Genomic DNA, 25,784 nt, shown 5'->3' with positions numbered 1-25,784 from the left:
CCATGTTTTTAGTTTACTCTCAAATTCTAGGAATGAGCTCAAATGTGAAGAGGGATTTTGTTCCAGGCTTTACAAGCTACGTACTTAAGGTGCAAAGTTTGGCTTTTCAGATGCATAGGACAGAGGCGAGCAGAGGCCGGCGGATCAAAGGTGTCTGGTATGAAAGACGATGTTATTGTTCATATAAGTAGATCCTAGGTTTGTGCAGCACCTTGTATGTGTGAGTGAGTGATTTGAATTTAGCACGGTTGTGAATGGGGAGCCACTGGAGGTGTAAGTGCATATATGGCTGTGGGGTAGGAGGTTGAGTGTGAGTATGGCCACTCTGTTCTGCATGATCTGGAGGCTTTTGGTGAGTTGGGCAGAGATTCTGACATAGAGCGTGTTAGGAATTGGGTTTATGGTTGGCAGAGGTATGCACCCTGTCCAGCAGGAACCACAATCCTAGTCAGGGTAAGTCAGATACACACCATAAATTAACCATTGCTCACCCTCTGTTAGCTTGGCACGGAGCAGGCAGACTTAACGTAGGAGGCAATGCATAAAGTGTTTGTGCAACACGTAAAATGGTGAAAACACCACACACAAAAAATACAATCTCTGGTTAGAATGATAGAGCTTAATTTAATGAACAAAACAAGATCAAAATAACAAAAATCCAATAAGTAGAAGTTGAGATATTAATTTTTAAAGAATATCTGCAAATATAGTGCTTAGAAACATAAAGAGCCAAACGGGGCTAACTGGATGTGCTTGACCAGGTCAAACTGAAAGTTCAGGCCAACCACAATGGAGCACAGATGGGATACAGGGACCAACCTCGTCCCACCGAAAAAGTACCTTTGGATGTAGGATGCGTTGACCCTGATGCGGGGTGAGGATCATTCCTTTGGATGCAGGTGATGCACTGGTTCCGATCCACGCAGTTGGAGATGCATCAACCGTGAACCCTTTGCGATTAAATTAATGTGTTGTCATTGATGCATGCAGTTGGTGATGCAAAGTCCTCAAGCAGTGGTGAACTGATGAAGGAGATGTGTTGGTTCCGACAACAGCGATGATGCATGGATTTTGGCAGTTGCAGCACTTTATACCCACTTCCAAGGGCCCAGGACTGGATTGGCACCACTTGGCAGGGCAACATTTTCAGTAAACAAAGTCCAGGTTCTGTAGGTGATGATGGGTTGGCGTCTTTTGTACCACTGAGACTTCAGAAGAAAAGGAAGTGATCAAGGAAGCCCTCAGAGTCACTTTGGGTTCAAGTGAGATGGGTCCAGTCCTTCCTCCTCAGGGCAGTAGGCAGCAAGCAGCAGGGCAGCAGGGCAGCACAGCAGAAAAGAAGTTCTTCCAGAGTAGCAGTCAGAGTGGCAGTCCTTGTAGCAGCACAGCAGTCCTGGGAGAGTTCTTCACAGGTCCAGCAGTGTACTGGTTTGGCAGGGTCAGAGGTCCAGTACTTGTACCCAGTTGAGCCTGAAATGGAGGTGACTTTAAAGAAGGGTCTGTGAAGTGAACAGAGGTCCTTTCTTCCTGCCCTGGCTCCAGACTAACTACAGGGGGTCATGCAGCCCGTTCTGATGAAGCAGGACACTGCCCATTCAGGCGTTAGTGTCAGCTCCTCTCACCCATCCTGCCCAAGATGACCCATCAACATGCAGATGGCCAACCAGTCACATCGACCCTCCCTTTGTGTGAGGTTGTCTAGAGGGAATGCAGGGAACCAGCTGTCACCCCAGCCCAGACATGTATTGGAGACAGACAGAGTCATACAGGGCTAAAAGCAGGAAAATGCCAACTTTCTAAAAGTGTCATTTTTCAAAATTGAAATAGTAAATGCAATGTCACCATTAGAGGGGGTTTATTTTTACAATCTCATAGGTACTAACCATGACAGGTCTACTCCTTCTCAATCAGGAATTACATCTTATTAAATGTAGTAAGGAATCCACGATATTGTCCTATGACAGAGGTAGGCCTCACAGTAGTAAAACACAAAATTGAGAGTCTTTCACTTCCAGGGCATGTAAATCTTAAAAGTATAAGTCCTGCCTTTTAATTACATAGCACCCTGCCCTATGGGCTACCTAGGGCCTACCAAAGGGGTGACATGCGTAATAATAAGGGAGTTTAAGGTTTGGCAAGGGGTTTTTAAATGCCAAATTCATGGCAGTCAACCTGCACACACAGGCTCTATAGTGGCAGGCCTGAGATGTTTAAAGGGCTACTTAAGTGAGTGGCACAATCAGTGCTGCAGGCCTACTAGTAGCATTTAATTTGCAAGCCGTGAGCACATATAATGCACTTCACTGTGGACTTATAAGTAAATGCAATATGGCAATTGAGGATTCATCAATGTTACCATGTTTTAGGGGAGTGTGCACATGCACTTTAGCATTGGTTAGCGGTGGTAAAGTGCCCAGTGTCCTAAGGCCATCAAAAACAGATCAGCAAAAGTGAGGCAAAGCAGGCAAAAAGTTGGGGGGAAGACCACCCTAAGGCTGACAGGTCTATAAGAGTGCCTTTCCATACTCTACCTTGCTGGTGATTAGGGTGTGGGTTATAGCACGACAAGTGTTGAGAGGATGCTGTACAGATCACATTTGGCCTCCATTATCGCTTTCCTTTTTAACTTGGCATCTTTTTCTAAATGGTGGTTTGCATGTTTTCCCCCAATACTAGAATGTGCCACACACACATTTTTTCCCTGGTAGGCATTGCCACCCTATTGTCTGCACAATTAGTCCCAGGGTCAGACAATTAGAACGTGATGCCCTGGTTATATTTTTGTGTTTGTAGGACATGACTCTTTCTCCCCAGACTAACTAAAGTCACTGCTCTGCACATCTGGCACTGTACGATAAGAATAGTGTTTATAAGGTTGCAATGATGCTGGATTTCTATAAAAAACAGAGAGCGCGTTTATGAGATCTATTTAGCACTACCCTATACGACTAGACCATGGCCTTAAAAATATTGTGCAAGTGGCTGCATTTAGACCCCGAGATTACTGGGTTAACATTTGGACCAACAAATCATCATTACCCCTGAAACAATCATATGTCAAGAATTGGTAAATTAGATTTGGTTTTAGGGAATTATGGCTCAATCCTGAATGCATCTAGAAAAATACTCTAAAGTGCCTCAAAAAGAGTTATTGGGATTTTATCATTGGCTTTTGGTTAAACGCTACAGTTGTGGAGCTTACAGTGAGGAGGTTTCTGGCCTTCAAAGATAAAGTGAAATGTGAGGATGGAATGTTGGGAGCTCCATTGGAGACAATGGAGTGCTCTGAGCTTTTACTAGCTGGTAAAAGCCCAGAGCGTCAACATACCAATGTTTTTTGTTCACAGCAGTAGCTGTGAACAGAGGCCCCATGTAGCATGAGGGGATTTCAATCCCCTCAGGCTCAGTGAGGACTTTGTTTTATCTATTAGAACATTCTGCCCTCTTGTGGTAGAATATTATAATAGCATCATAGCCCTTTGTGGCTGGGCTATACCGGCAATTAAAGTCCAGCTCTCTTGTTAACGGCCCTCGCCTTCGCCTCAGGCCTTTAACGCTGGAACGAGCCTTTAATGGCCGGTGTAGCCCACTACAGTGGGCTCTAAGGCCTTATCGAACCACCACAAGCTAAACAATTGAATTTGGAATTCAGATTTGGTATCTTACCTGTGAATGTGTTTCATAGTAGATGGGTTAGCCGTAACACACCTTCAAATTGTCCCTAAAGTTTGGCAAGTCCTGAATCTGTGGAACATTTGGGCTCATTTATAAACCCTTTGTGCTGCTGTAGCTTCATCTTTATTGGTGCTAAGGCAGCACAAACAGTCCCCCACCTCACGCCATATTTACAAACTGGTGCAATGGTACCCCTTATAAACCCTTGTGCCACATAATACCTGCGCCAGGTATAATAAATGCAAGGGAGGTGTTCCCCAGCTAGGAGGCCCTTAGGAATTGAGCAGTGAAATTTACAAGATTGCGCTGTGCCACTCTAGTGTCCTTTTTTAACGCCTACTCATGGCAGGCGTTAAAGTGACGCTGTGCTGTTTTCAGTGGGCCTCTCTGTGCTTTGCTGGACTAGTGTCAAAAAAATTTATGCTAGTCCAGCAAAGCGCCACAACAGCATCAGATGTTCTGATGCAGCTATGGAGTGAGCTCCATGGTGCAGTGTATAGCGAATAGGGCGGTGCAAGCAAACTGGTGCATCGTGAGCAATGTGCCAGTTTGTACTAAATGAGGCCCCTTGTCTTTTCTTTGCCCAAGATATAGCGACATTGGTTAATGCTGGTCTACTTCATCTTAGCCCTGAATCATCTGAAGGAATTATTAGAATTCTCAAATCAGATTACACGGAGTGGCTAGTCCTTACATTGTCTAGGTACCCCTTTTATGCTTGGAGGGTAAAAAGCAAAAATTATATAAGGTAGAGCAATGAAATTATCTATGCCCCTGCATCTCAGAACCAAGGAATCAATTGCACTTTATGTTGTTAACCTTGAGCAGATGGAGTTCCAGGGCTTCGTATTGATCAAGCAGTAAGGAATGATTATTGGTTCTTCATCTATACTCTCTTAGCTGGGCTGAAGTACGTTTATGTGCTTCAGTGACATTAAAATTGTTACTGATAGGGCCTTGAGAATCCCTAATCTCGTTTGATGATGCTTGTGTAAGGTAAAGATATAATAGAGTCTTATGTGGTTTTTAAGCACTCACACTTTAGAAATTATTGTAGAATGAGTTTTTATAGCACTATACATATTGAACTTTATATGAATTTTATAGTTGGTTTAGACTTTGGAAAAACAATTTAACAGTTACTATGTTCACCCAATATGTATTTGTGGCTTGAGGGAATAGGTTTGTTTTAGGTACATGTCTGTGTAGACAATGTATGTTATTGTGTTATGCTTTTATGTGTTTTTTAAAACATCAAATAAAGTACTATTACCAGTGTTTTATGATTTAAACAGCAACCACACTGAATTCAGTGAGAGGCACTTCATGCTGAAGTTATCATGAAAACTGCTGTGACTGAGATGCAGCACTGCTGGTCCCGACCTTCTGCTGGAAAGGAAATTCCCCATGCAGGAGAAGTGGGCAGGCGTGCACACTTAGGTGAGTACATTCGTTAATGCACTGAGGCCGACTTCCTAACACACAATCCCAAGGTATGGGGTTAGATTGTACCAAGAGTTCTGGCAGAATGGTACTCCTGCTATGCGCGCTCTAGTGTAGAGGTACTAGTGACAGATAGGAGCAATATTAGGAACAATCAACATTGTTAAACTGTTTGTGTTTTTCACCATTCTAACAATGCTTATTACACTGATGTGTCTCATCTGCTTAATAAACACAGCTCATGTTTTATTTACAAGGGTAGGATATTTTCAATAAGTATTTGAAAATGTATTTTCGTATTATTATCTTTTCTTTGGGCATGAAAAAGTGACAAACAAAAGGGTTAGATCTGTTTCCATTCTTTGGGAATCAGAGTGGTCATGTTCACTTATCAACAACATCTATAACCCTGAAAGGTTAGGGGTATAGATGTGGTACTGGGAGCTAGCCAAAAAACAACATTTACTGATGACATAACTAGACTCATTGTTTATATTGTGAAGTTTTTGCTGACCTAATACATAGTCTTAATTAGTTTGGAGGAACTGTATAACATGGAACCCATCTGAAGATCTTCTTGAGGATCTTGAGGGTGTGGGAGCAGGAGGAGGGGATCAAATTAATCCTGACTGGACATTAATATTTGGTAGAAAATCATAATCCCCAAGTTTCTGGATTAGCTGAACGGGGTGGGTGTTTGTCCCAGTTCCGATGGCCACCAGGAAGAGGTCCAGAGTTTGGTGTCTCTTCCAAAGAGTACCATATCTTTCTTATCAGAGTTGAGCTTCAGGCAGTTAGATTTCATCCAGAGAGCGACTTCTACCATACAGTTGATAAACGTTGCTTGGATGTTGCCACTTTCCTTGGAGATGGAGAGAATGAGTTGTGTGTCATCAGCAAATGAGATGATGTTGAGACCATGGGTTCAGACGATGTTGGTGAACGGGTCCATGTATAAATTGAAGAGTGTAGGGCTGAGGGCTGATTGCTGTGATATTCCACAGATCACATGACAGGGCTTTCTTTGTGAGGTCTATGGTGATGGAGGTAATCTATGTAGGAACTGTTCTGTGAACTCCTGTCTTGTGGGGATATTGGATGAGGATTAAGTGGTAGACAATGCTGAAAGTCATGGAGAGGTCAAGAATGGTGAAGGCTGCAGTGTCGCCTTGGTCCATGACGAGCCATATGTCAATAGTGGAGGCAATAAGGGCAGTTTAGTGCTGTGGTTAGGTCTAAATCTTGATTGGGATGTGTCCAGGAGATGGTTATCATTGAGGTGTTTTGCAAGTCGGTTGTTGGTGAGTTTCTCTAAGACTTTCACTGGTAGAATAGCAAAGAGATACCTTTGGAGTGTTCTAGTGAAGTTGGATCTGCTGTAATTTTTTCAGTACTGGCAGTCACTCAAAGACAATGCCCTAATAAACAAATATAATTTTATATAATGTGTGTGAGCCCCCCAAATTTATTCATCTTTGTGGTTATAAACTTGGTCCTGGTATCATTGTGTTATTGTGACCTATATCTATGTGTGTGGGATGTGGAAAACTGGGAAGGAATGAGATTGAAGGCCAAAGGGAAGGGGGAAAGAGGGATAGTGGAGGGGGGAATACCTGAAGCAGATAAGTGGTGGAGGTCTAAACATTTCCATTGCAATCTTCATGATCCACACTTACACCCTGGTATCAAAATAACATTAATTTATCACAAACAAGTTTATATTCAGAACGATGTATATAGTTACTTGAATCATTCATGGCTTACAATCAACTCTACTACTACTTTTTGTAGAATCAAATGTTGTTGGTGACTGTCTAGGATGATAAAATTCACAATGATTTATTGTGTTGTTTTACTGTTAGCTGTGTACAATTCTAATTGTTAGTTGGAATACATTTTGGTCAACTTATTAACAAAAATTGTAATCTTATTAATTTGTGTTTGAAGAAACAAGAATAAGTATGAAGATAATGAAATAAAATTGAAAAAATAAAAACAAAACTAATTTCTACAATATCACAATAAAGGGAACATGCCATATACATATAGAAACACAGGCCACTGTTACAAATAGAGACAGATTTCACGTTATGGAAGAAGTCAGGATCAGAGTTATGGCTAGGGCAGAGGTTAGATTTAGGATTTGGGTTATGGTGGTCAAGCTTATGTTTAGGGCAAGGGTTGCAATTTAGGTCAGGATTAGAATGGGTAAGAGGGGGTGAAATGCATTTTCTTTCATAAGTGGATTCCAGGTGATGTTAACTTAAATTGGCCAGATCAACCAATTGTATATCTTCCCCAAAAAATTGATTACTGATCTGCTTTTGCAGATGTGTGGTGTGAAAATAAGAATGTGGCTGAGCATAGGTGTCTATTAGGCTGGTAAATGTGTATGCAGTTGTTTAGGTATGTCGGCTTTGTAGGCATGTGTGAGGAGTCTGAATTGGATGCATTTGTGGATGGGTAACCAGCGGAGCTCTCTGAGTTGAGGTGAGCTGTGGGTGCAGTGAGAGAAGTTGAGTATGAGCCTTGTTGCAGCATTCTTCATGATCTTATGTCTGCAGGGGTTGCTCTTCGATTCCGGCATACAGTGCGTTACTATAGTCGAATCTGTTTGTGATGAATACTTGTTGATGGTTCGTCTGGTGTTTTGTGGCAGCCACTTGAGGATCTTTCATAGCACACATATGATGTGGGAGCAGCGGCACTCACTGAATTGACTTATGCAGTTATGTTGGGTTTGTCATCTAGGATGATCCCCAGATTGCCTATGTGGTCATTGAGTGTTGGTGTTGTTCCTAGTTCTGTCAGCCACCAGGTGTTGCCCCTTGAGGAGGTCTTCTTCCCAAAACCAGTGCCTCTGGCAATTTTAAGGTAAGAGGAACAAATAGAGTGGGGTTTTTCCCTAAAGAATAGTGAGTGAGAAATAGTGGGTAAAAATATGTACAAAGCCATTACTCGTGGACCCAAATACCACAAAGTTTTACAAAGTTCATTTTTTTGAGAGGTGTGAATATCTGATTCTCGTCTATGATTCAAAAGCACCTGATTCCATATCAAAGTCCCTGTTATGATTCAGCTTCTCATTCCCAAGGAGTGAGTCTGTAATAGTAGCTGTTGGACCTGGCTTTTTGCCAGGGACATCCCCAAACTTTTTGCCTCCTTCCTTCTATTTTTTTCTGACCTGTTGTTGTTGGCTTTTGACCTCTGGGCACTTTACCACTGCTACCAGTGCTAAAGTGCATATGCTCTCTGTGTAAATTGTACTATTGATTGGTTTATCCATGATTGGCTATTTAATTTACTTATAAGTCCCTAGTAGAGTGCACTATATGTGCCTAGGGTCTGTAGACCAGGGGGGTTTTGTAGGGCACCGGGGGGGACACAAGTCCACACAGAAAGTACACCCTCAGTGGCACGGGGGCGGCCGGGTGCAGTGTGCAAACAAGCGTAGGGTTTTCAATAGAAAGCAATGGGAGACCAAGGGGTCTCTTCAGCGATGCAGGCAGGCAAGAGGGGGGCTCCTCGGGGTAGCCACCACCTGGGCAAGGGAGAGGGCCACCTGGGGGTCGCTCCTGCACTGGAGGTTGGATCCTTCGGGTCCTGGGGGCTGCGGATGCAGTGCCTTTACCAGGTGTCGGGTCTTTGAAGCAGGCAGTCCCGGTCAGGGGGAGCCTCGGGATTCCCTCTGCAGGCGTCGCTGCAGGGGCTCAGGGGGGGTCAACTCTGGCTACTCACGGTCTCGCAGTCGCCGTGGAGTCCACCCTGAAGTGATTGTTCTCCACAAGTCGAGCTGGGGGCATCGGGTGCAGAGTGCCAAGTCTCACGCTTCCGGCGGGAAACGCGTGTTGTTTCAAAGTTGCTTCTTTGTTGCAAAGTTGCAGTCTTTGGTGAACAGAGCCGATGTCCTCGGGAGATCTTGGTCCTTCTAGATGCAGGGCAGTCCTCTGAGGATTCAGAGGTCGCTGGTCCCTGGGGGAAGCGTCGCTGGAGCAGTGTCTTTAGAAGGGGGGAGACAGGCCGGTAGAGCTGGGGCCAAAGCAGTTGGTGTCTCCGTCTTCTCTGCAGGGTTTTTCAGCTTAGCAGTCCTCTTCTTCTTAGGTTGCAGGAATCTGAGTTCCTAGGTTCTGGGGAGCCCCTAAATACAGAATTTAGGGGTGTGTTTAGGTCTGGGGGTTAGTAGCCAATGGCTACTAGCCCTGAGGGTGGCTACACCCTCTTTGTGCCTCCTCCCTGAGGGGAGGGGGGCACATTCCTATCCCTATTGGGGGAATCCTCCATTTGCAAGATGGAGGATTTCTAAAAGTCAGAGTCACCTCAGCTCAGGATGCCTTAGGGGCTGTCCTGACTGGCCAGTGACTCCTCCTTGTTTTTCTCATTATCTCCTCCGGCCTTGCCGACAAAAGTGGGGCCGTGGCCGGAGGGGGTGGGCAACTCCACTAGCTGGAATGCCCTGGGGTGCTGTAACAAAGGGGGTGAGCCTTTGAGGCTCACCGCCAGGTGTTACAGTTCCTGCAGGGGGAGGTGATAAGCATCTCCACCCAGTACAGGCTTTGTTACTAGCCACAGAGTGACAAAGGCACTCTCCCCATGTGGCCAGCAACATGTCTGGTGTGTGGCAGGCTGCTAAAACTAGTCAGCCTACACGGATAATCGGTTAAGGTTTCAGGGGGCACCTCTAAGGTGCCCTCTGGGGTGTATGTCACAATAAAATGTACACTGGCATCAGTGTGCATTTATTGTGCTGAGAAGTTTGATACCAAACTTCACAGTTTTCAGTGTAGCCATTATGGTGCTGTGGAGTTCGTGCATGACAGACTCCCAGACCATATACTCTTATGGCTACCCTGCACTTACAATGTCTAAGGTTTTGCTTAGACACTTTTGGGGCATAGTGTTCATGCACTTTTGCCCTCACCTATGGTATAGTGCACCCTGCCTTAGGGCTGTAAGGCCTGCTAGAGGGGTGACTTATCTATACCTTTAGGCAGTGTGAGGTTGGCATGGCACCCTGAGGGGAGTGCCATGTCGCCTTAGTCTTTTTATCCCCACTAGCACACACAAGCTGGCAAGCAGTGTGTCTGTGCTAAGTGAGGGGTTCCCAGGGTGGCATAAGATATGCTGCAGCCCTTAGAGACCTTCCCTGGCATCAGGGCCCTTGGTACCAGAGGTACCAGTTACAAGGGACTTACCTGGATGCCAGGGTGTGCCAATTGTGGAAACAAAAGTACAGGTTAGGGAAAGAACACTGGTGCTGGGGCCTGGTTAGCAGGCCTCAGCATACTTTCCAATCAAAACTTAGCATCAGCAAAGGCAAAAAGTCAGGGGGTAACCATGCCAAGGAGGCATTTCCTTACATCCTGGTAGTGTAAAATTCCTAAATTCGTTTTTAAACTACTGTGAGGCCTGCTCCCTTCATAGGCTAACATTGGGGCTGCCCTCATACATTGTTGAAGTGGCAGCTGCTGATCTGAAAGGAGCAGGAAGGTCATATTTAGTATGGCCAGAATGGTAATACAAAATCCTGCTGACTGGTGAAGTCGGATTTAATATTACTATTCTAGAAATGCCACTTTTAAAAAGTGAGCATTCCTTTGTACTTAAACTTTCTGTGGCCTTCAATCCACGTCTGGCTAGGTTTAGTTGACAGCTCCTTGTGCATTCACTCAGACACACCCCAAACACAGGGTACTCAGCATCACTTGCATACATCTGCATTTTGAATGGGTCTTCCTGGGCTGGGAGGGTGGAGGGCCTGCCCTCACACAAAGGACTGCCACACCCCCTACTGGGACCCTGGCAGACAGGATTGAACTGAAAGGGGGCCTGGTGCATTTCTTAAACACTCTTTGAAGTCACCCCCACTTCAAAGGCACAACTTAGTATAAAACAGGGCCTCTGCCCTACCTCATGAGACACTTGCTGGAGAAGAAACCTGAACCAGAAACTACATCCTGCCAAGAAGAACTGCCTGGCTGCTCAAACGACTCACCTGTCTGCTTTCTCCAAGGACTGCTGCCTTGCTGTTGGCCTGCTGCCTTGCTAAACTCTTGTCTGGCTGTAAACGTGCTCTCCAAGGGCTTGGATAGAGCTTGACTCCTGTTCCCTGAAGTCTCAGGACCAAAAATACTTTTTCTTTTTCACTTGGATGCTTCGTGCGCCGAAATTTTCGACGCACAGCTTGTTCTGCGGCGAGAAAAACGCCGCACACCGAAGGCTGATCGCCGCAACGCCTTCGGGACGACCGGAACTTCGACGCACGGCTTCGCAAGGACTACGCCACCCAACTTCCAGAGGAGAAATCGATGCAACGCCTGCCGTGAGAGTGAAACGTCGACGCACAGCCCCACAGAACGACGCGCAGCCGGAAAACAAGCAGGAGAATCCACGCACAGACCCGGGACATCTGGCAATCCCTGCGATCCATAGAAGGAGACGGTCCGCGTGCCGGAAAACGACGCACGTCTTCCCCGAGTGAAAAATACTGACGCAAGTCCATGTGTGAAGGGGCGCAACCGACGCGCACACCATTTTTCCTCCCGTAAAACGACGCACGTCTCCCCGCGTGAAATATAATGACGCAAGTCAGTGTGTGAAGGGGCGTAACCGACGCACACTCCATTTTTCCACGCATCTCCTCTTCTGCGGCCCTCTGCAGAGATTTTCCACTCCAAACCAGGTACTTTGTGCTTGAAAGAGACTTTGTTTGCTTTTTAAAGACTTAAGACACTTCGGGGGTGATTCTGACCCCGGCGGTTCACTACTGCCGGGGCCAGGGTCGGCTGGAGCACCGCCAACAGGCTGGCGGTGCCCCGCAGGGCATTCTGACCGCGGCGGTTTGGCCGCGGTCAGAAAGGGAAAACCGGCGGTCTCCCGCCGGTTTTCCGCTGCCCTGGGAATCCCCCATGGCGGCGCAGCTTGCTGCGCCGCCATGGGGGATTCTGACAGCCCATACCGCCATCCTGTTCCTGGCGGTTCTCCCGCCAGGAACAGGATGGCGGTATGGGTTGTTGTGGGGCCCCTGGGGGCCGAATCAGTGCCCATGCAAATGGCATGGGCACTGCAGGGACCCCCGTAAGAGGGCCCCACATTGTATTTCAGTGACTGCATTGCAGACACTGAAATACGCGACGGGTGCCACTGCACCCGTCGCACCTTCCCACTCCGCCGGCTCAATTCTGAGCCGGCGTCCTCGTGGGAAGGCTCTTTTGCACTGGGCTGGCGGGCGGCCTTTTGGCGGCCGCCCGCCAGCCCAGTGCAAAAGCCAGAATCACCGCAGCGGTCTTATGACCGCGGAGCGGTGTTCTGGAGGGGGGAACTCTGGCGGGCGGCCTCCGCCGCCCGTCAGGGTCAGAATGACTCCCTTCATATCACTTTTTAGTGATATCTTTACAAATTCATATTGCATCTTTGATCGTTTTGACCTGCAAATACCCAGATAAATATTATATATTTTTCTAAACACTGTGTGGTGTATTTTTGTGGTGTTATATTATGGTATTGTATGATTTATTGCACAAATGCTTTACACATTGCCTTCTAAGTTAAGCCTGACTGCTCGTGCCAAGCTACCAGAGTGTGGGAACAGGCTAATTTCGGATTGTGTGTGACTTACCCTGACTAGAGTGAGGGTTCTTGCTTGGACAGAGGGTAACCTGACTGCCAACCAAAAACCCTATTTCTAACATTGGTGATCAGCAGTGAGGATAGGACTTGTGTTTGTGCAGTGACATACAGTAGCTACGTATTTCACTACCTACCCACAGTTGAAGGTCAACCTGATTTTTCATTTTTTTGTTTTTGGTTCTCTTATGTCCTCCTGGATATACTATTGATATTTTGGTCTTTGGATTTTGTTTTTTGTCGGTAAGACCTTATCAGCAATAAGATTGCTTACCTACTCATTCTTTGTACCTACTGACCACCTCACTAAGGCTGACCTAAGAAGGCTTTGCAGAAAATGGGGCCTTCCTGTATCAAGGAGATCTACTAAGATGGAAATGCTACATGCCTACATAGTCTGGGGGGAAGGAAGATGGGCAGAGAGAGAGGCAGCAAAAGACCAAATGACTAAGTACCCCTCAGATGAGGAGGAGGACTGCTCAAATGAGGAGGAAGACTACTCAGATGAGGAAAGAGAACCAGTGAGAGATGAATGGCTCCTAGCTCGAGAGCGGTGGATGGAAGAGCTAGATGAGTTTCTTGAAAGGGCTGAGGCAGCAAGACTCTTAGCCCTGGAAGAAGAAAGGATTGCAGCTCAAGAGCTGAGCTGTGAAGAGCTGAAACTGGAGGCCGGAAGGGCTGAGTCCAGTTCAGATGGTGGCAGCAAAAATCTTGCATCCAGTACTGCTGAAGAAGGGCACAAGCCCAGAGATGTGGTGCCCAACTTGAAGAAGGGAGTTGACACACCCCAGGTGGTTCAAGGGTATGAGGTAGTTCCCGTTATGCACAGGGTCCCTGAGAAGGATTGGGGAACTGGCACAGGGAGTCATATTCCTACTGGGGGAGGGACACTTTACTGGCTCTAGCAGAGAGTGACAGAGGAAAGGGTTCCCCCCTGGTGGACGTCCTGGATATAGAGTGTAGAGACATCCCAGAAGAGTATGGGTTGAGTGTCAGGGACAGTCAGTTACTGTCTCACCAGTCTCAGGAGGGTGATGTAGAGTGCTTTTCCAAGGCTGAGTTACTGGATGGTTGGGTGAAGGGCACTGTGGTTAATACATGTGAAGGGCAGAGTGATGTAATTGCTGGAGAGCATATGTCTGGACCTTATTTTCCAGAGCTACACCAACACCAGGTGGAGTGTGAGTTCTCTGACCCCAGGGAGCTTACAATGGAGGCAGACTTCTGGGTGAATCCCAGAGAGTCTGAAGAGACATTTGGGGGTGCTCCTGAAGGGAGTGGTCTAGGTGTTTTCCAACCAAGTGAGGTGGGAGAGGATTTTAGTGTCCCAGGTAGGTCCAAGGTCCTGGAGGGTTCCATGAGGGAACGCCAGGAGGGAAGCCTAGCCTGTACCGTAGGGCCACCTGTTGAGGGAAGCCCCGCAGTGTCAGAAGAACTTGGGGGGGTGACTGTAGCCAGCATCCCAACAGTTCTGGCGTCTGGCAGTACCACTCCTAGTGAGGGGTGCAGAAGTCCAGACAGAGGGTTGAGAGGGGGTTGCGGACCCCAGTGGAGGACCTGGAGAGTCAGGGGTCAGCTCTGAGAGCAGAGCCCCCTAAGAATGACCCAGGTGAAACCGTTTCTGGTTTGGGGGAGATCCAAATTCTGCCGGATGGGCAGAGGTCAGGAGACCTGCGTCAACCAGACTCTTGTGTGGCCCTTGGGAATGGTGTGTCCCTTGTGGGGGGTGAGTGTGCCCCCCAGGAACTCCTGGCATGCTAGGCAATGGTTTAACCTCAGGGTGGTGACTCTGGGTTGGATCACCGGGTTCAGAGGTTAACCTCTGACCTGGTGAGAGGTAGGTGTGCCCCCCAAAAAGTCCTGGTATGCCAGGCAATGGTTCAACCTCAGGGTGGTGACTCTGGGTTGGATACCCAGGTTCAGAGGTTAAACTCTGACCTGGTGGGAGGTAGGTGTGCCTCCCAGAAAGCCCTGCTGGGCCAGGCAATTGTCCAACCTCAGGGTGGTGACTCTGGGTTGGATACCCAGGTTCAGAGGTTAAACTCTGACCTGGTGGGAGGTAGGTGTGCCTCCCAGGAAGTCCTGGTGTGCCAGGCAATTGCCCAACCTCAGGGTGGTGACCTGGGTTGGAGAACCAGGTTTTAGAGGTTAAACTCTGACCTGGTGGGGGATAGGTGTGCCCCCCAGGAAGTCCTGGCGTGCCAGGCAATTGTTCAACCTCAGGGTGGTGACTCTGGGTTGGATGGTCAGATGCAGAGGTTAAACTCTGACCTTGTGGGGGGTAGGTGTGCCCCCCAGAAAGTCCTGGTTTGCCAGGCAGTGATCCAGTCTGAGGGTACAGATCCTGGTCTGGAAGGCCAGGTTCAGGGTGTCCCCCCGGACCTGGAGGGAGGGGCTACTGATAACAGTGCCCCTACCATGTTGTCTTCTGAGGAGGCCACTCCTAGTTGGAGGGTGCTGGACCCCAGAAGGGAGGGCAGGGGGAGGGAAGCCTCACCCCGGGCCCTAGTCCAACCTGAAGGTATAGAGCTCAGGTTGGAGGGCCAGTTGCAGGTTAACAGCCCTGCACTGGTGGAGGAATGGTACAGGGTGACTTCTATAAGCACCCTGACCATGTTGGACTCTGGGTAGTACCGCTCCAGGAGGGAGGGTACAGAGCCCCAGAGAGGAGAACCAGGTTCAGGCTGTCATCCCTGACCTTGTGGAAGGGAGAGTGGTTAAAGGGTGCCCAGCACCTGGGGCTACCGCCCCCCACTCTCCACAGCCACAGTGGTGGGAGAGCTTTGAGAGGCCTGGGGCCTGGCTCTCATCCCTGGCAGCTGTCAGTAACCACTGTGGCTTGCTGTCCGGGTGGACAGACTTATCCCTGGGAAGGGGACAAGTGTCACACCCCGGGGGTAGAGTGGGCAACACCACTGTGTTGGTCCTGGTGGTACTATCCTGCTCCTGGGATACATCTGTGAGCAAAGTAAGGTTCGGTGCTGCACAGATGGGATCCGCAGGTAAGGAGAAAGGTTCCCCATGGGTTGGCTTAGTGGGCCCTGAGAGTATGGACAGAGGGATCCAATTGGAGTTAGGAAGGCGAAGAACTGGAGCATGTTGCTGTTGTTGTGGGCCTGGGTCCTTGTTCTGTCGCCTCAAACAGGGAAGTACATCAGGATAGTGATTGTTCTCCCCTGGCTTTAGGCTGGTAGGGGGTCATGTTGGACCTGGCTTTTTGACAGGGACATCCCCAAACTTTTTGCCTCCTTCCTCCTATTTTTTTCTGACCTGTTGTTGTTGGCTTTTGACCTATGGGCACTTTACCACTGCTACCAGTGCTAAAGTGCATATGCTCTCTGTGTAAATTGTACTATTGATTGGTTTATCCATGATTGGCTATTTAATTTACTTATAAGTCCCTAGTAGAGTGCACTATATGTGCCTAGGGTCTGTAGATTAAATGCTGCTAGTGGGCCTGCAGCACTGGTTGTGCCACCCACTTCAGTAGCCCCTTAACCTTGTCTCAGGCCTGCCATTGCAAGGCCTGTGTGTGCAGTTTCACTGCCACTTCGACTTGGCATTTAAAAGTACTTTCCAAGCCTAGAACTCCCCTTTTTCTACATATAAGTCACCCCTAATGTGCGCCCTAGTTAACCCCTAGAGCAGGTTGCTGTGTGGGTCAAAGGCAGGACATGTACCTGTGTAGTTATATGTCCTGGTAGTGTAAAACTCCTAAATTCGTTTTTACACTACTGTGAGGCCTGCTCCCTTCATATGCTAACATTTGGGCTGCCCTCATACATTGTTGAAGCGGCAGCTGCTGATCTGAAAGGAGCAGGAAGGTCATATTTAGTATGGCCAGAATGGTAATACAAAATCCTGCTGACTGGTGAAGTCGGATTTAATATTACTATTCTAGAAATGCCACTTTTAAAAAGTGAGCATTCCTTTGCACTTAAATCTTTCTGTGCCCTTCAATCCACGTCTGGCTAGGTTTAGTTGACAGCTCCTTGTGCATTCACTCAGACACACCCCAAACACAGGGTACTCAGCATCACTTGCATACATCTGCATTTTGAATGGGTCTTCCTGGGCTGGGAGGGTGGAGGGCCTGCCCTCACACAAAGGACTGCCACACCCCCTACTGGGACCCTGGCAGACAGGATTGAACTGAAAGGGGGCCTGGTGCATTTCTTAGACACTCTTTGAAGTCACCCCTACTTAAAAGGCACAACTTAGTATAAAACAGGGCCTCTGCCCTACCTCATAAGACACTTGCTGGAGAAGAAACCTGAACCAGAAACTACATCCTGCCAAGAAGAACTGCCTGGCTGCTCAAAGGACTCACCTGTCTGCTTTCTCCAAAGGACTGCTGCCTTGCTGTTGGCCTGCTGCCTTGCTGAACTCTTGTCTGGCTGTAAACGTGCTCTCCAAGGGCTTGGATAGAGCTTGCCTCATGTTCCCTGAAGTCTCAGGACCAAAAAGACTTCTCTTTTTCACTTGGATGCTTCGTGCGCCTAAATTTTCGATGCACAGCTTGTTACGCGGCGAGAAAAACGCCGCACACCAACGCTGTTCGCCGCGACGCCTTCGGGACGACCGGAACTTCGACGCACGGCCTCGCAAGGACAATGCCGCCCGACTTCCAGAGGAGAAATCGACGCGACGCCTGCCGTGAGAGCAAAACTTTGGCGCACAACCCCGCGGAACGACGCGCAGCCAGAAAACAAGCAGGAGAATCCACGCACAGACCCGGGACATCTGGTAATCCCCGCGATCCATAGAAGGAGATGGTCCCCGTGCCGGAAAACGACGCACGTCTTCCCAGAGTGAAAAATACCGACGCAAGTCAATGTGTGAAGGGGCGCAACCGACGCACACACCATTTTTCCTCCCGTAGAACGACGCACGTCTCTCCACGTGAAAAATAACAACGCAAGTCAGTGTGTGAAGGGGCGTAACAGACGCACACTCCGTTTTTCCACACATCTCCTCTTCTGCAGCCCTCTGCGGAGATTTTCCACTCCAAACCAGGTACTTTGTGCTGGAAAGAGACTTTGTTTGCTTTTTAAAGACTTAAGACACTTCATATCACTTTTTAGTGATATCTTTACAAATTCATATTGCATCTTTGATTGTTTTGACCTGCAAATACCCAGATAAATATTATATGCTTTTCTAAACACTGTGTGGTGTATTTTTGTGGTGTTATATTATGGTATTATATGATTTATTGCACAAATGCTTTACACATTACCTTCTAAGTTAAGCCTGACTGCTCGTGCCAAGCTACCAGAGGGTGGGCACAGGCTAATTTCGGATTGTGTGTGACTTACCCTGACTAGAGTGAGGGTTCTTGCTTGGACAGAGGGTAACCTGACTGCCAACCAAAAACCCCATTTCTAACAGTAGCTAAAATAGCTTTCTGATTAATACGTAGGGGGACATTTATTCAGAGACATAGGGGCACATTACACCCTGGCAGTGAAAGCCGCATACCACAGCAGCGACGGCCACCAAAGACCGTCACCGCGGCTAGCAGCTGTCCGCCCTATTATGAACAGAGCCGGATTTCCGCCAGAAGGATGGTGGAAATCGAGCTGTGGCTATGCCGGCAGATGGCGGTAAGGTGGCACTGCGGCCAGCAGCAGCACCACACCAGTAGACCGCCGCAGACCGTATCATGACCCATGATATGGCCTGGCGGTGTTCTGCTGGCAGCAACACCCCATCCGGTCTCCTGCCGGAGGGCCCCCTGACAACAGGTAAGTTGGGTGCTCCGACAGGAGAGGTGGGTGGGAGGTGTTGTGTGTATGTGTGGGAGTGTGTGTCTATGTCTGTGCATGCATGTGGGTGTGTGTTGCGTGTTGTATGTGTGTGCATGTATGGATGTGTGAGTGCATGTATGTTGTGTTGTGTGAATGCGTGTGTGCTTGTATGTATGTCAGTGTGTGGATGTGTGTGTGAATGGATGTATGCATGCATGGATGAATGTGGGAATGAGTGTGTGTATGCATGTGTGCATGTGTAAAGGAAGGTTCATGTATGTAGTGTGGGGTCTGGAGAGGAAGGGGGGTGGGGTGGAACTTGGGGAGAGGGCGGGGAAGACCCCTATCAGTGACAGGGAAGGGATTCCCTGATAGTGCCTACAGCCATGGTTTTCAAGGCAGTACGGTTGTCACGAAAACCATGGCAGTAGGCGGGGTCATAATCCTGCAGGCGGGCAAGTGACGGCCGCCGGGTTGGAGACTGAAGTCTCCAGCCTGGCAGTCAATGTAGTACATTGGCCGTTTGGCTCTAGCCAAACCACCAATGTCTTAATATGGAGAAAAGTACTGCCAGCCTGTTGGCAGTACTTTCCTCCATATTAACGCCATCCGCCGGGGTCATAATGACCCCCATAGTCTGACACTTTCCCAGTAGGCCCTTAAACAAACAATAGGTCCATTTAAAGTTTATTCATATGATTAATGGAACAATCTCCAGGGCTTACCAATAATTCTTTTTTTTTTTTTAAGTCCAATTAGTCCAACTTTTTCGACTTGCAAAGCCTTGAAATACTTTTTCTATAAAGCTTTTAACAGTCATATGACCTTTACATTTATGGTTTCAATCACTGCAAAAAGGTAAAAACACAAACTGATATCATCAAACTCTTACAATATTTCCTTGTTTTATCTCAGTGAGTGTTCCATTTCAGTGAGGTATATTTTGAATAAATGATGCTTCCAACCTCTTTGCTCAAAGTATTGCAGGCAGGACAGTAGCAACCTCTGCTATTCTTAGTTTGTCAACCAATGAAAGTGTTGCAAGGGTCATAGCCCGGATTTACTGTTGTCATTAATTGCATAATCATGCATCTCTGTTTGATGAAACATATTTTTTTCAATTCCACATAGAGATTGAGATGTTTTGTGATCGCTGTTCCCCTGTCCCTGGTTTGCCTTCACATTTTGGGAAAATCATGTCTAAAACCCAATCAGTGGTTTTCTTCAGTCATTTACTGGTACCAGCCTACAGACATACAGAGGCCCTAGTAAGGAACACTAGAGGAGGGTAACAGCATAGACCACTGGCTTGGATCGAGTTGCACCACTGAAACCTAGAAGCCAATTAATGGCACACTGACAAACATGGCCTACTGAAACAAAATAAACAGAATTTAACAAGGATGTGATGAAAACTCTACATCATCATCAGCCAGGCTAGCTTGAATCCAGTGGCACAGTGAGCATGGGATTCACATCTAGGCAAACCCTTCCCAATTAGGGTGACAAAACCAAAAATAACAGATGATGGACGGAATGCATAACAAATCAAACATTCACCTCCAGTGACAGATCTGGGTATAATCCATCATTTATTCTGCTCACTATGCCACCCCAGTTTGGACTGAATGTGGAAAAAATCAAACATTCACCCCCAGTCACATTTCTGGGTTTAATCCATCATTTTTTCTGCTCACTATCCAACCCCCGTCTGGACCCAGCCATATGCAAATCAGTTGACCCGGCTCCCTATGTGAAGAGCAAATAAATGAATGAAAGCGGATTTATAAAGTGCAATGTTACTCCTCTTAGAGTGTCCCCACGCTTGGGTCCATCTCAGCCATTTACAGAAAGAAGAAAGTAGAAAGGAACTGTTAGTCTTTGGTCTCCCGAAAGAGCCAGGTTTTCAGTCTTTTTTGGAACACTGATTCTTGCCCGACCAACCTCAAGTCTGGTGGCAGGGTGTTCCACAATTTAGTGGCAAGATGTTTGAAAGAGCGACCTCCCTTACGTGCTCTATTGATTTTCGTAATGGAAGCTAGGCCATTGTAAAGGATCTGAGGCTCTGAGTATGGCAATGCCAGGACACTATCGGGAGCAGATATCTCAGGCCTTTGCCCTGCAATACTTGATGGCAGGAACACAGATTTCTGAAGACCACTCTCTTCCTTATAGGAAGCTAGTGGAGAAAAGAGAGGGCCTGTCCCAGAGAGGTAAATTTAGGGAGGTTGCGTTTCAGATGTGCCGCAGCATTCTGCACTCTCTGCAGTTTAAGGAGTCTGCTCCTGGTAGCCCCAAGGTATGGAACATTACAATAGTCCAACCTTGATGTAATGAGGGCCTAAAGCGCATTTCTTCTACCCTTACTGGGTAAAAGGTCCATGATTTTTCGGACAATTTTTAAGATATTGAAACAGGTGCCAGCCAACACCAATAACTGCTTATCAAAACTCAACTGGGAGTCAAACCATATCCCAAGATTCTTTACTGCTGGTGTGGGAGTTGGTACAGATAACATTATATCTGGCCACCAAACTGAGGACTAGATAGAAGGCTGTTTTCCAATGACAACCATTCCAGTTTTACCAGCGTTCAGTTTAAGACAGCTCTGTTCCATCCACCCTACAAGGCTGGCCAGGCATGACCTGAAGCATTCAGCAGAGGAGTTCTGGTTCTGGGAAAGGCTGATAATTAGTTGGGTATCGTCAGCGTAAGACACTATTTTAATGCCCCAGCTCTCAATCACTTTGTCTAAGTGGCGCATATAAAGATTACATGCATTCTGCAACACACATAGAAAGAGGAAAAAATATATTTCTTCCTGTTGTGTCACTCTTACACCCCCCATAAGGTGGCGTAGGAATCTGACGCATTTCCAAACTTGTAAATCTAAGAATGCATCAGATTTCTCTGGGTTCCATGGGTGTTGTGTGTGAACACCCCAAACAACACCCATGGAACGCCCCTTTCACTCAGTGTTATGCGTCGAAGGAGTCCACATTTACAAGGCCATGAAAAGCCACACAAGGTGGCTTTGCATAGCCCTGTAAATATGGGCTGGAACACTGCACCACGGGAGTGTAAAAAGAAATGGCACTCTGGTGTCGCAGTGTGCTGCTAGGGTCTCGTAAATGAGGCCCTAAGTATTCAAAATCCCAGCAGCCCGTTCTATTCCTGTGAATCTTCTACATAAGTAGCACTGCTGAGAAAATCAAGAGCTGGTGAGTGATTGAATGTATAATAATAAGGGCAGGGCAGATGAAAACATCAAGACTCTCCCAGGAACATATGCTGTTTCCTCATTTGATTTCATGCTACAGCCCACATCGCATAGAACAGGAAGTAGAAAAGGAGGTAGAAGAGGAGGAAGAGGGACAGGAAAAAATTAATAGTATGAGAAAGAGCAGAAGGAAATGATGGTGAATAAGAAGAACTGGTGGAGAACAACAAACACCATCACAAAAGAGCTTTACCTTTAAATACTAGGTGAATATGGATTTGAAACTGGTGCAACAATGTTTTTACATAACGTATGTATTTAATTGAGAGTCAGTATTGATACTGATTTGTGAATTTGTGGTTTACATACTTAGACATCTGGCCTTATCTGAACATATTTTCAGGGCTGTTTTGGTTTTAAGAAATTCCTTTTCAAATTTAGTAAGAGGGCTTTTCAATTTGCAGATAAAATGTATCCCAGTTTGTTGCACCTAGACATCTGGGGTGTCGTGTTCCATTTCAGCAATGAAAATAAAATACTAATTTTGCTCAATTAAAAAAGCATGAACTACAAATGCGGATTTTGTGATGTTTGCTTAACATCACATGCTTCAGTCCAAACTGCTTGCTGAGGAGAGGAGGCACCTGACAACGTTGTATCCTACAAGTCTACTTTCTTCGAGTAAAACATAGCTCGCCAGTATTTCAATGTACTGTGGCATCTTTTCGGAACCAGCACAGAATGCACACCAGTTGCAGTTGCTCGTTCCATCTAAAAGCAAGCTATGCAGGGGGAATACATTTTATTTCTTGACTGTTTATATTGATGAACTAAACATTCTTATAGCACATAAACAGTTCTGCCAATATGATCAGCTGCTAATTGTGCCATGGAAAGACCCCTATGATTTTGGTTACAGAAGCAGCAGTACATTGTTTTAAATTATCACCCTGATTGAGCATCAATGACTCTACCTGACTTTTCTTGGGATCTGTAATTACATCAAGTTGTGCCAGTGATTCAAATTTTTAGAATAGGGTTAGACATGCATGAAACAGAACATTAGCGGGAGGGGGGCATCAATGGCACTTTTCAAAAGTACGTTTTGCAGGCATTTTGGGGAACAATTAATGTGATTTTGTGGGACCAACCGAATTCCATTGGTCTGTATTTCATATTAACCTACAGTATTTAGAATAGTATAGGTTATATGTTGGACTTACAATACACATAACACAGCACAACTAAAATACCATTCCAAGGTGGCAGCCCAGTGGAAAAAAAAAATTATCTTGTGGTGTATGCTTGCAATGAACAAATAATAAAAATATAACCCGTGCATCAGCCTACCAAGGCCAAATCTGTAGGCTTTGCCAATATTTGCTTTCATTGCAGTAAGTAATTACTTCTGATGGTCAAAGCAACTCATTTTCATTTCGTGTTGAGTACTAGAAAGGGTATCACTGGGGTATTACACAGCAGGAGTGTAAGTACAAAAGAACTAGGAGAAACAATCACCGTTGATTATCTGTGCTAAATTACTGAAGCTATACTAACAATTTTAGACCTGAGTTTATTTTGAATTCAAATGGCAATTCACTGTGGATATGGAAAACAGACTATGCAATTTTCACTTACCATGCCTCGGAATATGCAGAAAGCAGTTGCAAATATTAGGTAGATAGCCAACATTAGATCAACTGGTCTTCTTAACAATCCCCTTTTCTGAACTTCTTGCACCACCTAAAAACAATACAGGTAAAGTGTGTATATGTTTCCAAACATATGCATTTTGATGTTAACTGCACAAGCGTTTCAAATAAACATATGTATTTGTAAAGAGTTGGGAAATAATATCATAAAGATAATTGCAACCCTCTATCTTGCATTACTTAAAAAAAAAAAAATTACCTCTTTGGATTTTAATCTACAACTGATCACTAAGCAATGAAAGAAACACCCCATTAATCCTCAAACTCCTATCTGTGGCACCACCCACTGTACTGTATTGCATTGCACTCTTTGTATTGCATTTCTATAGTGCTTTCTTGTCCCTTTTATGAACCAGACTTGCTCAAAGAAAGTCGGAAAATGAAATTTAAGCACTGGCAGGACAGCATTTCTAATTCTGGATTGTAGTACCCCGGTGCTGCTTCAGATTCTTGGACAATGAGATGAATAGATGGTGATTTCTGTGTCGAGTTTTCTCGTACCGAGCCAAGAATGTAAGACAAAATAGTGACCTGGGTGTAAACAATAGAGAGAGTGGCAAAGATTCCCACCTGGTGGCCAAATTTCAAAAGATAAAACCAGATAACCTGGAATCAATACTGGCTTTTCTGGTTGTCCAAAATATAGGATTCTTGGCAAATTTATTTCACAGAGCCTCCTTTTTTATCATAACATATCAGCACACTTTTAAATATCTGAGGTCAGGATGTGCACCTTACAATCACCTCTTATGTTTGATTTAATAGACTATAATGTTGCTCCATCTGTAATAAGAACTCAGACCACGTTGAAGGTTCACGTGACTACGGACTTGACCTCTTAGTTCATTAACAGCATTGTCATAGTCGGGCAAGCCATGAATGTTTCTAAAAATTCGCACTTTTAAGAAATGTCAATATGATCTGCTGTACCTCAGTGAAACGCTTCTACATGCCAAACGTTTTCATGGGTATGTCGTGAACAGACTCTTAGATACAAGTCAGACCCTTGGCTCAACCCTGGCTCGGCTAACCCTATTAATCTGCCTGCTGCCCTTCTCTATTTGCAACTGGGGCTTGGCTTCTTCGGAACTAAATTAAGAGGCAAAAGGCTGCATCCTATCAATCCCTATATCCCTAGTGCCATGTGCCTCACTGGTCTGCACCTTGCTGAATGGCCAATGCAGAGCAGCACCTGTCAAGCTGCTGAATGGCCCATGTGGATCTGAGTCTGCCATGGTGTCTCAGGCCCATGTGGGAATACATGTACCGAAGTGCTAAATGCCCTGACGTGGGCTATTTCTGCTCATGAAGTGAAGGTTGGTTGGAAGCGCAGCCGAACACAGCGCTGTGCATGAAGCTTCACTGAAAATTGCAAGTACGCAAATACTCTTGCATTCGGTTTTTAACAATGTTCCTTTTTTTAGTACGGCTAGCAGCTGGTTTTTGTGGCATTTCTTTCCATTAATTTAACTACAAGATTGATGTTCATCGTTTTTGAATGGTAAAATTATGTAAAAACAATTGCCCCATCGTGACACAAACGTGCGTGGTGCTGCATGCATGCGAATGAGTCATCTCTCTGCAGCTTCCCTTTTCGGCGCTGTTCCACATCAGCAAACAATCATTTTTTCCTTTTTTTTCTTTTTGTTGATGCAGAATAGCATTGACAAAAATCATTGGCAAAGCCAAAATATTGAGTGATGCCACGGAAAGACGAGTCCTTTTGACTTTGACAATGCTTTTTGAAGTGTCTTTTCGTTCTGGTGGGTCAAATTCATATTAATGGATTAGGAGATGAAGTTTCAAATGTGATCACCGAATTAGTGCAAAGCTAAGCACGGAACTATAACTCAAATTTTGTTCTCATGTTGTGCAGAATAAAATCAATAAACATTGGCATGCATAAGAAAATAAAGTTCCTAGTTAAAGATTTGCCACAAACCGGGACAGTGCATCCTTACTGTAGTACAGATCCAAGGGAGAAATTTAGAGAATGTATCTCTTACACTGATCTGCACCGTCCACACGCAATGCTGAGACAATGGCACAATGCATTTTATTGCTGATCTGCACGGATATTCAAGTACTTATGCATTCATAGAGCCCCACATGATAATGGCATTTCTTGACTAAAAGCTCTGAAAATGCAAGTTTATCCTAAGCGAACATACACCACTATACCAGCTCCAAGACGGGCATATCTACAATAGTCTTTAGAAGGAATTCTAGTCTGACTGCGCACTGCTTATCAAGTAATCAAACAGCCACACCAAGCTCGCATAATCCACCTTAGAGACGTTTCCGGAGATCTTCCAATGCCACGGTTTTTGCTGTCTCAATATTGAGACATTCACGTGGCTC

General features: G+C 46.1%; 1 protein-coding gene across 1 annotated transcript in view; it reads right to left on the bottom strand.

Moving 5' to 3' along the window:
* Nucleotides 1-25,784, bottom strand: part of TM6SF1 (transmembrane 6 superfamily member 1) — a 546,630-nt gene that overhangs the window by 271,483 nt on the left and 249,363 nt on the right. Inside the window, exon 7 of the mRNA XM_069222564.1 lies at nucleotides 23,350-23,454. Within this exon, the coding sequence (XP_069078665.1) occupies nucleotides 23,350-23,454 (105 nt within the window). The remainder of the gene's footprint in view (nucleotides 1-23,349; nucleotides 23,455-25,784) is intronic.

This window comes from Pleurodeles waltl, chromosome 3_1 (genome assembly GCF_031143425.1).
Source record: "Pleurodeles waltl isolate 20211129_DDA chromosome 3_1, aPleWal1.hap1.20221129, whole genome shotgun sequence".
Lineage (NCBI taxonomy): Eukaryota > Metazoa > Chordata > Amphibia > Caudata > Salamandridae > Pleurodeles > Pleurodeles waltl.
This window is presented reverse-complemented; position numbering and strand designations above follow the sequence as displayed.